This window comes from Anabas testudineus, chromosome 5 (assembly GCF_900324465.2).
Source record: "Anabas testudineus chromosome 5, fAnaTes1.2, whole genome shotgun sequence".
NCBI classification, from domain to species: domain Eukaryota; kingdom Metazoa; phylum Chordata; class Actinopteri; order Anabantiformes; family Anabantidae; genus Anabas; species Anabas testudineus.
In genome coordinates this window covers 15,893,718-15,906,363 of record NC_046614.1, presented here as the reverse complement: position 1 = coordinate 15,906,363, position 12,646 = coordinate 15,893,718, and the positions used below count along the sequence as shown (strand labels likewise).

Here is a 12,646-nt window from a genome sequence, read left to right as displayed (position 1 = left end):
CTCCATTTTTTATTTACCCTAATGCTGTCGACACTTAAAGCTCCTTACAGTGAAATGTCTCCCCGGTTTGGTAGGCCTACAAGCTTAAACTGCACTTCCTAAAATTGATGCATTACTCATTACTCATAAGCAAGAGGGTTTTCAAGTTATTATATTGCACGGTTTGCTCATGTTACCTTGCTGGAACCAATAGGCTAATTTATTACAGTGGTAGCAGCTCCTGTCATCAAATATCATGATGTGTCATTAACCACTTTTACTTGTATTTGAAGTAAAAGAAATTACACCTTGAAATGAAAATGTCATCAAATGTCGTGGTGGATGTTTTCGATCAATGTTCAAATTAATATTTACATTTTAATAAATACCACTCGTTACTAAGCAACCATTTACCCACAGTAGGCTGCTAAGCTAACTGCTAGCTACATGGATTTAACGTGCTTAATGCTAATAGGACATAAGGTGATTAAAAATTAAATGTCACCCAACTAGTTCAGTGCAAAGGCTTCTACTCCAGAAAGTAAACATTTAAAAAAGATTTCTCACCTTATGCTGTGTAGTAGCCCTAACAAAATAATAAAAAGAGGAAAGTAAATCATTCTAAAATTTAACTAAACTAAAATGTTAATAGCACATTACTCAACACATTGAATTTAAAATTGAAATGTGTCACAACAATTTACCTTTTATATGAAACTGGTAAAAAATACCAAACGCAGACACTGAACAGCTAAGTTAACAGCTAGCCTTCATGGAGCAACTTAGCTAATCATTTATATGAGTATTACTGAGAATTTAATATGGTTTTATGAAGAAAAATCACCTGAACAACATTATTTTACTACAAACACAGAGGAACTTCCCTTAAATACACCAGGACACATAAACTACCCTCTGCTGGAGGCTGAATCAGAGCATCCTAATTCTTTTTTCTCCCATAGTTGAGTTTCTGTATCTATATATTAAAATATTAATCATAATATACATTTTTATTAAATATAATTTTCATTAATGTTATTCTTTTAGTGCACAGGCTTCAGCTTACAACCAGTGTCACATCTTATTATTATTATTATTATTATTATTATTATTATTATTATTATTATTATTATCGATCACGTCCTGTCTTTCAGCTCCTGCCCTCTATATAAGAAATGTAGGCCTACCAATGTAAAATCCAGTGAAATGTGGCTTGAGTGGCTGCGGGGACGGGGGAGGTTAATCCGAGTTTAATGCAGAGAAGCACAGCGCAGGGTCTGGGCTATGATGGGTATGTTATCTCTGCCCAACATTTGGGTCTCCCTCAATTTCAACCCAGCCAAATAGCTGCGAGAAAGTGCAGATGGAGTCACTCTCAATGCCTGAGGAAAAAACGTTATTAATAGCTAAATAACTTCCCCATACTTTCACTGAATCTCTCTCACACACTGTTCCAGATGGATTTGTTTGAAGTGGTCTCTCACTTCATTCCCCTGTCCTTCTCATTCAGCACGGCTTTACACCCGAAATATAGCTACATTATATTACCATACACTTAGAGACTGGGTGTGCGTGGCCGTGCGGGAGCGCTCTCGTGTGTGTGTGTGTGTGTGTGTGTGTGACGTGGATTGGCATGGAGGAGGCAGCTTTTCACACCACAACAGCACAGGCCACGTTTACCGTTAATAAACATTTGTCTTTGTTTCTGCAGGAATACAGATCTCTAACTGGGATGTGATGAAGCGCATTAATTGGCTAAATAAAAAAAGAGGAAGGACCCACAGTGCAGAAATCTAGAGACAACTAGGCTACCTTCTCCAAATCCGTTTGGAAGAAAGTGCAGGTCACATTTTACGCCTCATTTTCGTTTCACATTTCACTGATGATAACAGTCGCCTCCCATAAACCAATCCTAACCTGGATCTTTGTGTTGTCTGACTTCCACACACCTCTGCCCTGCTCTGTCACTTCCCCTCCTGGATGCTCGGCCATAATCCCGCCTGGCATCTGTTTAATTAGATTGAGGACCTCAGGTAATCCTGCGATTTGCTGAAGTGTCCATCGCCTGTCTCCACCTAATCTGACCGTCAGCTTCAGTGTGGCAGACAGACAGACAGACAGACAGACAGACAGACACCGGACAGCTGATTCCCCCTTCTTACTCTGACCAAAAGACAAAAAGGAGCCAGCGTTTGCACAGCTGTAGTTCAACCTCTCCCCCATTTGTTGCGCGTAATTAAACTTTGTTACAGCATTTAACAGCCCTGGAGGGGGAGACACAGACAGAATAGTGGGTTGACCAGGATCACAAGATGGCAAATAATCATCAGATAAGAAAAGGCTAATAAAAGCATAATGTAGGAGCTATTTTTGACGCACACGCTGAGATTGAGTTGCCTCACTTCCCACTACATCCATCTGAGATGTAACAGATTCCACATAGAAAAACAAACGCACATGATTGTAACATGGTGAGCAGTTTAAATTCATGTTGAATAAGGACCGATTACAGCTCGGATAAATCCGTGATGTAACCTCTGAGAAAATCAAATACACAGACCTAATAAACAAATAGATAAATAAATACCGTCTTTAAATCTGGATAAGTAAACGGGGAAAAAAAAAAAAATCTCATGAATTTTGTGCCCAGGGCGAGCCACTGTGAGCTCCGCTCTGAGATGAAAGTGAAAAGAAATAAAAGGCTCTATTTAATCTGCTTTAAAACCCCTCTCCACATAAGGGCTGTGCTTCAAACTCGGGGAGTGAGGGGCTGATTGGGGATAAATATATTTCTTACCATGCCTGCGAGCTATTACACCCGGCACGAACACAGTCACCTATTCAACAGCCGTCGTTTCCAGCGCTTATTCTAATAAGTATTAACATTATTAAATGCCATCCGGATGCCGGTAGTCTAAACTGTGTTACGCGGAGCGTGCGTCTCTTTTTATAGCAACATAATTCAGCACCAATTTTAAAACACAAGCAGGAATCGTGTGAACATTTTATAGCAACAACAAAAAAAAAAAAAAAAAAAATCATAAGGGATGCGATGGAAACGGAGTTAACACGTTAAAGTGGGTCTGTGCGTAATGACCAGACTCTCCAGGCTCAACAAACCATCCACACGGACTCTGTGGACATTTGCAACAAAACTGTGACATTTTCTCATAACATTAATGCGTGGCGTGACAGAAAAAGAGACCGTTTTCACGCTATCAAGTGATTCTTCTCCAACGGACCATTATATAAAATTACAAAACTATCTACCAGCGGGGTGTACTGAATTATTCATCTCCTTTTATGTCTCTCCTTCCCCTTTGTCCCAAAGTTTTCTCTCTTTTTTTTACCCGATTTTTGAATGAGAATGGACGAGTCCAAACTCTCCTTTTAGCTGCTCAGCTTTCCAGGATTTGCTTTTGTACCTCGAACTCCACACTTTAGAGAAGCGTCAATGGAGAGGAGGGGGTTTACAGGCGAAGTTCATCTTCAAGTTTGAAAAATCTTTGCCAGTGTCTTTTTTTTTTAATTATTATTATTTGTGAGGAAAAATAGGGGTCGTTTGTGGACTCTGATCCAAACCCCATTCACGCGTTTGATCAAAAAGAGCCACTGCTAAAATATTTTGTAAAATACAAAAAAAAGATTAAAATAAAAATAACGCTGGTCTATTACAGATGCTTAAAATAAAATAAAAAATGCTTACAATGTTTTGCATTTCTTAGATGTAATAAAATTTCCATTTTCAAATAAAAACAAATGACATACTAATTTATTTTAAGGTTATTAAATGCTTGTAAATACTAATGACAGCGAATACCTGCACCAGAGCTTTATGTCCCCCTCCTCGCTGCATTACTGATAAAGTAATAATAATAATAATAATAATAATAATAATAATAATAATAATATGAACATTGATTTCCACTTTATCTGACAAGTGGTGAAATGTCAGTGAACTGACATCGATTGTTAAATGGGTCAACTGTCAGCTGTCATTTAGGGGTCGTTAAATGAGTGAATGAATGAGGAGGAATTCGCCACACAAATTAATTTTCTGCAGTTAAATACCTTCTGCCAAGGCTCTCATAAATAATTGAGTGAATGAAAAACTGCTGGCTCGGAGTTAAAAGCAGGAATAAATTCTCCGCGTTTAGCGTTTAGCAGCTCTGATGTGGGACAATTTCCCAAGAGGACGGAAAGTAGGAAGTGTATTTAAAACATTAGCTCCCTGTTTACAAGGCTCCATTACCTGTACATAATAATAATAATAATAATAATAATAATAATAATAATAATAATAATAATAATAATAATAATAATAATAATAATAATAATAATAATTTGATATTTCAGACATATACTTTCTGCTGTTAACTTACATTTATCACCGAGGATGCCATCGATGCTATGCTTTGTTTTCTTTTCTCCATCTTCATCCTTCTTATCACAGTCATCCTCGTCATCTTTTTTGCCAAATCGGGCCCTCAAAACGCGGCTGATGGAGCTCACTAATGGCAACAAAAAGGTAAATGGGTGATTAGCCCTAAAACCAATAAAAGAACCATAATAATCCTATTATACATTTTTTTTTTTTGAAGGCTACCACAAAAAAAAAAAAAAAAAAAAAAGCACAGCAAAAGTTTTACAGCTGCGTTGAGAAATATTCAAAATCAAATTTTATATTAAAGAGAGACAAAAAAAAAAAAAAAAAAAAAAATCCCTCTGTAAATTCACTACTGAGCTCCAACGGGATGTTTTTTTTTTTTTTCTGGGTCACACAGCTGTAGGTGTGCTTCCTGCTACACTAAAACATTTTATTATCAGTAACATGTTGGGTTCAAAGTGATGATCATTCAGAAGTGATGCTGCAGTGTTCGCTCGAAATAAGGAAAAAAAAAGTGCAGCTTACCAGATGAAGCCTCACCTGAAGGAACTGTGCTTCTGTCGCACACCCCGTCCTTCAGCAGCTTATCCCGGATCTCCCAGCTGAACATACCCGGGTTTTCTCTCTTGTACTCCTCGATCCGCTTCTCCACGTCAGGAGTTGCCACCTGCTTTAAGTTTGAAATGGTGTGAAACGCGAAGAAAGAAGAGGAAGAGGAGAAAATTCAGACAATTTTAATTCAAGAAAGAAGCGCTGTACAATACACAGTTATAAAATGTATACATCAATGCTGTTCATAAAACTAGAAATTATAGATTTTCTAAATAACTAAATTAATTGACAGGTCTAAAAATCACTGTAAACTAACCACGTCATAAAAAAAGAATAATTAATAATCAGTCACTCTTTATAAATTCATTTGAACGGATTTCTTAGTGTTTCATCTTTGATTTTTATATATTTATATTTTTTTTATTTTTAGTAAAATAGTGGAAATAATGAATGGAATTATTACAAATATATATTTATGCGAGCATCCAGAACAAATAAGACAAGTTTGTTTTGGACAGTAGGACAATAGAAACGATGTTACAGGTGGGATTTAATGTTTCAGTAATGTAATCAGATGAGTCACATCATCATTATTATGATTATTATTTAAGTTGCTGTTAGTCTTGACTGTTAAACTCTATCAGACTGTTATAGCGTCAGGTCTGGGCTCACAGATCCGTTCATGGACCTCCACTCACCCTGGGTTTGCTGCCTCCTATGGCCCCAGGACGGATCGAGCCGGTTTCTTGGTACCGGCACAGGATCTTGGAGACACAACCATGAGAGACTCGCAGTTGCCGCGAGATTACGCAGGGTCGGATGCCGTGGTGGGCCATCTCCACTATCTTGTGTCGGATGTGATTAGGCAGGGGCCTCCCATTGATGAACACACCGCCAAGCTGGTTCACCCTACCCTGGCCCAGAGGGGTGGACACTGCGCCACAATAAACAATAAGTAAAAGAAAGAAATAAACAAAACGACAATAAAACTAAATATCATGGAATAGTCACACTGAGGCACTTTACAACGTGATGTAGTCCCATTTTTGGGCTTGTTGTGTCACTGATTTCTAATGGGACGCAGTTTACTCACATTATCATATTATACATTTTCAAGAGCGCGTCGTGCCAAATTCATCCAGCGTCAGTCTGGCTGACAGGATGTATCCAAGGCCACTTTAGGATCCAATTTCACATTCAAGAGACACTAAAGAGGGTGACACTTCCCACCTTGATTATTCCTAGTCATGCTGTACAAATATTGATGTGATCCTTTGAGCCATCTCTTTGCTGTGTGTATTATTGCCATTTCCAGCATCAGGACACTTGAACAAATCCCGGAGCTGGAGTAACTTGTGAGCTACGTGGTTTTTGCTACATTTCAGTCCAGAGCACTTGAGCACGAACTGGGTGTAATGGGAAAACTGTCGCCATAAATGAATGCAAATACAAAATGATCTTTTTTTCCGCCATATGTTCAGAAGACGTGAGTGTGATGGGCATCCATATTTAAAGAAATTACCAATTAGATTGATTTGTGTGTGTGTGTGTGTGTGTGTGTGTGTGTGTGAGCGAAACCTGTGAAGTTGGACTAGTGAAAAATCCTCCTTAAAATGTACAAAAACGCATTTTATTACTCTGTCATCTTAATTTTGAAATAATCCTTAATGTCACTTATCTTCAATGTGAAAACATAAAACAATTTGTACATTTATATATAAATAATATATTGAATACATGTGTTGAGATATTGTGTTGAGCAGGAATTAGTCGGTGAATCAAATTAAAGTTAAATAAACTAAAATCCATGCTAAATAAATAGAGACTGAAAACATAAATTCATTAAAAATAATACAGGATCAAAATAAATCAAAGCATCAGATCAAGATGTTTTAAAAAGCTGCTGAGTTATTTGCAAACTGCTGCTTTTCTGCAACCAGAATATAATTCGGTTTTGTTTTTATGTTTTTCAGGTTGGAAACTTTAATCAACACGGTTCAGTTTGTTCACCCACCGGGTCAAAGTGTGCTCGGTGTGACATGTCCTTACCTTCCAGAGGGAAGCCGGTTCGGGGGTAGTTCTGGCCTGGCGCAGGGCGCACCATCCGAGGCACTGTTCCTGGTAAAGTAGCCATCCTACAGCTACTCAGACAATCACCAAACAGGACTCTGCTCGAACCTGCAGCTCTCACAAAGTCCAAATTAAAAATCGCAATGTCTTCAGATTGCTCAACAAGATGCTGTGTTGCTGTCAAATCCCAAATCCCAGGGAGAAACTGGACAAGCCCTTCTTCCACCGGGGACAAATAAAAGCTCTCCTCTGGCGCGATGGATGTGCCAAAATAAAAGAAAAATAAGGGCACGAACAAAATAACCTCTGAACAGGAAACTCTGGAAAATGGAGGAGCTGCACTTAACCCTGTGTGTCTGAGTCGAGGGGGGAAAGCGCCGTTATTCTTTTCCCTTGGTGTAGTTTGGGTTCAGTATAATGTCTGCTGCCTGGTTGGAAGTAGTTTAAGTGGCCAACTTTCGTGCATGTCGTAAGACGAGACAGCCGAGCGCTCCCATAGGCTCCCTGGCCTTTCTTTTATGGATGAAAGAGAGTGGGTTTAGCCAGGAGCCGCTCGACCAATCAGAGCAACACATTCCACTTTTAATTCACTGCTGCCTCCTTCACAAGACCCCATCCACCGAGCCCGGCTCCAAATGTTATTATATCTAAATGTTATTTTAAATCCCGTCTTTCTTAAATGGGTCTGCCTCCTCGAACCTGTGGAATAGTAATGATTTTAACATGATCAGCTTTCTTTCTTTCTTTCTTTCTTTCTTTCTTTCTTTCTTTCTTTCTTTCTTTCTTTCTTAAATGTAAAGTAAAGAAAATGTAAACAAAATGCAACAACACATCATCAACACATCAGCTGAGACAACAACCCACAAATTCAAAGTGAAACAATTTCGCTGCTAAAACTGTTTTTTGATTTATATTTTCTACAGAATCAAATTCCGATTTAAAAATATCACAGGTGGAAAAATGTTTGACTGATGTAACTAAAATCTTCGTGTTGTGGATAAAACTTCAGGAGAGGAAACTCTTCACACATGCGGCGCTTCATGTAAATAAAAATAAATAAATAAAAAATAAATCATTGGGTGCGGGATTCATCGTGTGGTTCGTGAATGGACCCAACTGCGCTAAAACAGTCCTGCTTCGGAGGAAAGTTAGACTATAAGATGCTTCTGGCTTGTTAACCTTTCAATTAGCCTGAGTAAATGTGCGCAGCATGAACGTCCAAATCGCTCCTATAGCTCTTGTGGTAATTACAACATTTGGATCGAGCAGCTATTGATGACAACAGGTTGACTTGCCCCGAAGTGCGCGCAAAAGAGTAATTGCTTAAAAGTAATTGTTGAAAAATAATGCGCAACTATTAACCTCAAATAAAAAAAAGAGCACATATGGCAGAAAAGGAGAGGTGCGTGTGTCAACTCTGTGGGCCCACCGTGCATATAAAATTGTGTGACAATTGCCGTGGAAAACACTCCTGGTGGAAGGCAATTTCACAAATAATTTTAGCAACAATTAGGGAGTGTGGAGGGGTGAAATGGCGATTTCACATGCAGATGTGCCGGTGGGAAGGATCTGGTACCCTGCCGAATAGCTATGACCCTCAGTCTCCCGCTTTGGTTTGCTTCACATGGGACAGAAAGGCACAAAGAGACCGCCTCACCCTCCTGGGAAGGCGCAAAGAGCACTGGATTAAGTCAAGCATCAATCATGTGAAATCCAAACAAAAGTACATTTCTCTCATGGAAAACACACTCTCTTGCAGACGTGTGTCTCTCACACTCTCTGAACCTACAGCAGATATGTTTTTAGGATTCACACAGACACGCAAATCAAGCTAATAATCCCGTATCCCTGCGAATATCCTTGGTTCACCACCACCATGTCTTGTCTCTGTTATCCTAATCATTATTAGCCTGGTATTCATTTGTTATGCAGCTGCTGATAATTACACCCAAAAGAAAACTGTTCACAGTGTGCAGGGGAATTTGCACACTTTACATCATTAGGAATTGAAGTGTGATGTTCTTTTGTAATACTTTTACAGGTGTTTTCTCATCCTGCATCTTCTGTGGGTAATTCTTCTCCATCAGGATCCACACTTACTATTTAAAACAAGTTCGTTTTCAGACACACAAACATGTGGTTAACACAATCAGAAGAAGAACAGCTGTCCAGCCACTAAACTACATTAAAATGAAAAACTACTTCAGGGCTGAATGAAAACAGTCACAGTGAAACAGAAATACTATCAACTCAACAAAGGCACGCAGCACACATTACAGGGCTTGACTTGCACTTCGTGGCAGCTGTTTGTGTTCACTTTTGTTTTGATATAAAGAACTTATTCAAACTGTGAGTAATTTAAAACCACAATATCTGGTTAAATTTACCGATTGATAAAAAAAATGGCAATTTTTGACTTCTTATTAAATGTTTATTAGTCAGTTTATGAAGTGAAATCAAACCTTTGGTAACAAAAAACAAAAGCATGAAACAGCTGCATTAAATCTTACACAACCTGCCGTGGATCTGTGTATTATGTTGGGAGAAGATGTAACGGACGTGCAAGGGGCGACTCCACTTTTCTTTCACTTGATGTATGTTTGAAAAACCCCACTGGGCACCTTCCTGTGAACTGTGTGCAGCTATAACAACACTTTTAAGATGTAATGTATGCACATATGTAATCTGTGTCAGCCGGCATCTGAATCCCACTCGTACTTGTCACACCTTCAGTTTCCTTTCAGCTTCAGCAGACTGAAAAAAAAAAACACTTCCTCTCTCTCATGATACTGTCTCCAATCTTATCTCGATCAGAGCTGCTCTTCAAACGCTTTCCTACATAGCCCTTCATTATTTGTGTTACGGAAATTACCAGAGTTTCTTTTTTGCTTGTAGGTGAACACTTTTTTTTAGCTTCTCCTATCTACAAGTATTTTTTCTATACTCAGTATTTAGCTATTCACACCGAGGAGCACAAAAGAGAAAACACCTTTGATGAGAGGCATCGCCAATTTGGGCTTTATCTTTCCCTCAGCTGAACAAAGGCGAGAAGCATAGACATTAAGCATATATAAACATTATATTTATTTAAATTTTATCTTCTGGTAGGAGAGAGTGGAGTGTTGAATCCAACCAAACAACACAATTTGTCTTCAGTGAAAGGTGTAAAGATATGTTTAGAGGATGGATTCTATGAATAAGCCTGTTTGATTTTAATCATAAACACCTGACGCAGAAGAGTTAAAAACAAGCACTTTAAACAAGTCTGTTCCACAGTTTAGATCCTGAACTTTCCCAAAACACAGCAAACATTAAGACAAATATGTTGTTTTATGCAGTTTTTCGAGTTCCTGCTGGAATTAACTGTAAAAATGAAAGAAATTCATAAATCTAAGAGCTTCCATTTTGTGGGCATATTTGTGCTGAAGGCGAGTTTTGTCCTTACTGACAAGAAGACAGATGTTTATTTTTTTTTAATGATCCTGCATCTGTCCTCAATCCATGAATTTTAAGCCGTTTCTCTATCACGATGACTGGCCTCACTTCTGTTGAATTAGAAAGTACTGCATGAAAAATCAGTCAGGATGGAACAAAACAGAGGTCACTACGATAAACTACCACCTAAAGACTTTAAAGAGAAACTTACTCGGTGCATAAAGTTCCCAAAATAGTTAATAACAAATAGTTATTATATTTTTACCTTCATATTAAGTCAACTAATAATGTGTCTCCACTGTTTCCCAGTGACAAACTGGACTGTGGTGCACTCTCACCACAGTCTTGTTAACTTGTTAAGAGACATTTACACATCTGCTCAAAATGATCCATATGCGTAACCACTTCCTTATGGGAAATTATTGTATCACGACAGAGGGAGAGAGCGTATAAAATGTGCTCTTGGTGAAAAGCTTACTTTGAGTTGTAGCTTTGATTAAAGAAAGCTGATTGGAGATATTCATCTGAGTGGGAGGAGCTCTGAACAGGCATGTAGGGTCCGACAAGGTGATGTTTGGGTAATGAGGAGAGCATGGGCACAGGAATTCCTCACACTCATTTGGAACAAGTTAGCCTATGTGTGAACCTTGTCTGAACTCCCACTGTTCAGTCTCCACCTAACGGGCTCTAATGCAGTACATATAGGAAACACAGAGGTGTAATAAAGTCAGCTGAAGACGAGGCCTGGAAAGTTTAGAACATGTAATAAATTCTTAAAAGAACAACAGAGAAACTTGTTTCAGACAATAGAAGTCATAAAATCAGTGTTTCTTTTTTAAATGGACACGTTTTGGTACCCAATAAACCTGAGGGAACAAGAGGTGGACAATCCAGTTACACAACATTTATTTATTTTTTCCAAATTTGTGCTGTTTTCTTGTTAATTCCTTCATGTGTCTGAAAAGTCTTTAAATAAAACATGAAGGAGTGAAAGCTGAACTTCTCAGTTCTTATGTCACAAGCTGACAAACAAACGAAAAAAAAAAACAACAAAACAAAGACAAATGCTTCACAACACTTCCTGTACTCAGCTTTACTCTTTCCAATGTGCAATCACGCACACATTTCACACACAATGTGTGGCAGTGGAACGGGAAAACATCATATGTTATGTTGATATCTGTGTCTGGTGCTTGAGTTATGAGTTATGGAGACATCAAGTGTTCAAACAGCCAAAGGCCACTTTAGGAGGGCTGGTCTCACATCAGAGGACGAACTGGACAAAGACACCTGAGAACAAAAAAAACTGGTAAAAATGAAAAGACAACACAATCATCACATTCAGCCATGCTTTTGAGATTTATTGAAGATTTGTTTGCTGTTGCAACACCATCAAAAGGCCAAACGGATCTGCGGAAAACAGCGAGGTGCACACATGACATCACGCAAACAGGCAGACTCAGCTGGATGGGCGCATGTGGGTGCAGGGGTTTGATCTATGGCAGAATGGGTGACATCCTGTCAGTGCTCATTACAGTGTGAATTCTGTGTATCCTCAAGAACACCTTCACTTGGTTCAAGCAGGACAAACTAGTGAGAGAGGGAGGTCTGAAAGAAGAAAAGAGAGCGAGAGTGATCCCTAGGGAGCAGGTGGAAGACAATAGGGATGGTGGACAATGCTCTGCACAAAGGCAGACAATCTCAAGTCTCCAAATGGGAGTGATCGCACACTTTGAAAGCAGGAACTAACAGGGAGCATATAAGTGGAAAATATGAGGCACATGACAAAGGATGGATGGTGACTGTCTCCTCAGTGTGTCGGGATGTTCAACAGTGCTCCTTTATCCTCTTTAAACAATGTGCTAAGGAACCTGTTGTCTGTATATCCTCAAACTCTTATCACCCCACAGCAGAGCTCACCTGTCGTCTTCCGTTTAATGCAAAAGAAAACCAATAAAGCACCTCTTTTTGTTTTGCTGTCACATGAAATCATACTTCCGCTTCATACACAGCACGTTTGTTTAGCGTTTGTTTATGTAAGGATGGCGTTGGATGGTCCTGAGAGTTTAACGCAATGCCTGCTTCTCTGAGTTGTGCATAAACAAGGTATGATGTCGTAGCCAACTGCTGATCTCGTGTCTTTGATGATTCGCCTCAGACCGGCACTAACGCATTGAGATAATGCAATACTTTAAATGGTGTATAACTAGTCATGGCCGCCCA

The 12,646-nt window shown here is 38.9% G+C and overlaps 1 protein-coding gene across 4 annotated transcripts in view; it reads right to left on the bottom strand.

Annotated features, from left to right (window-relative positions):
* Positions 1-7,372, bottom strand: part of pax7a (paired box 7a) — a 41,442-nt gene extending 34,070 nt beyond the window's left edge. For 2 of the 4 annotated variants that reach the window (XM_026348618.1, XM_026348620.1), the window contains exons 1-4: positions 6,968-7,372; positions 5,617-5,852; positions 4,907-5,036; positions 4,362-4,490 (exon numbers count right to left, since the gene is read on the bottom strand). In XM_026348618.1, the coding sequence (XP_026204403.1) occupies positions 4,362-4,490; positions 4,907-5,036; positions 5,617-5,852; positions 6,968-7,052 (580 nt within the window). In that variant the 5' untranslated portion in view covers positions 7,053-7,372. Of the gene's footprint in view, positions 1-4,361; positions 4,491-4,891; positions 5,037-5,616; positions 5,853-6,967 lie in introns of all 4 variants that reach the window. The other 2 variants (XM_026348617.1, XM_026348619.1) reach the window with 2 other exon arrangements.
* Positions 7,373-12,646: the final 5,274 nt, after the last annotated feature.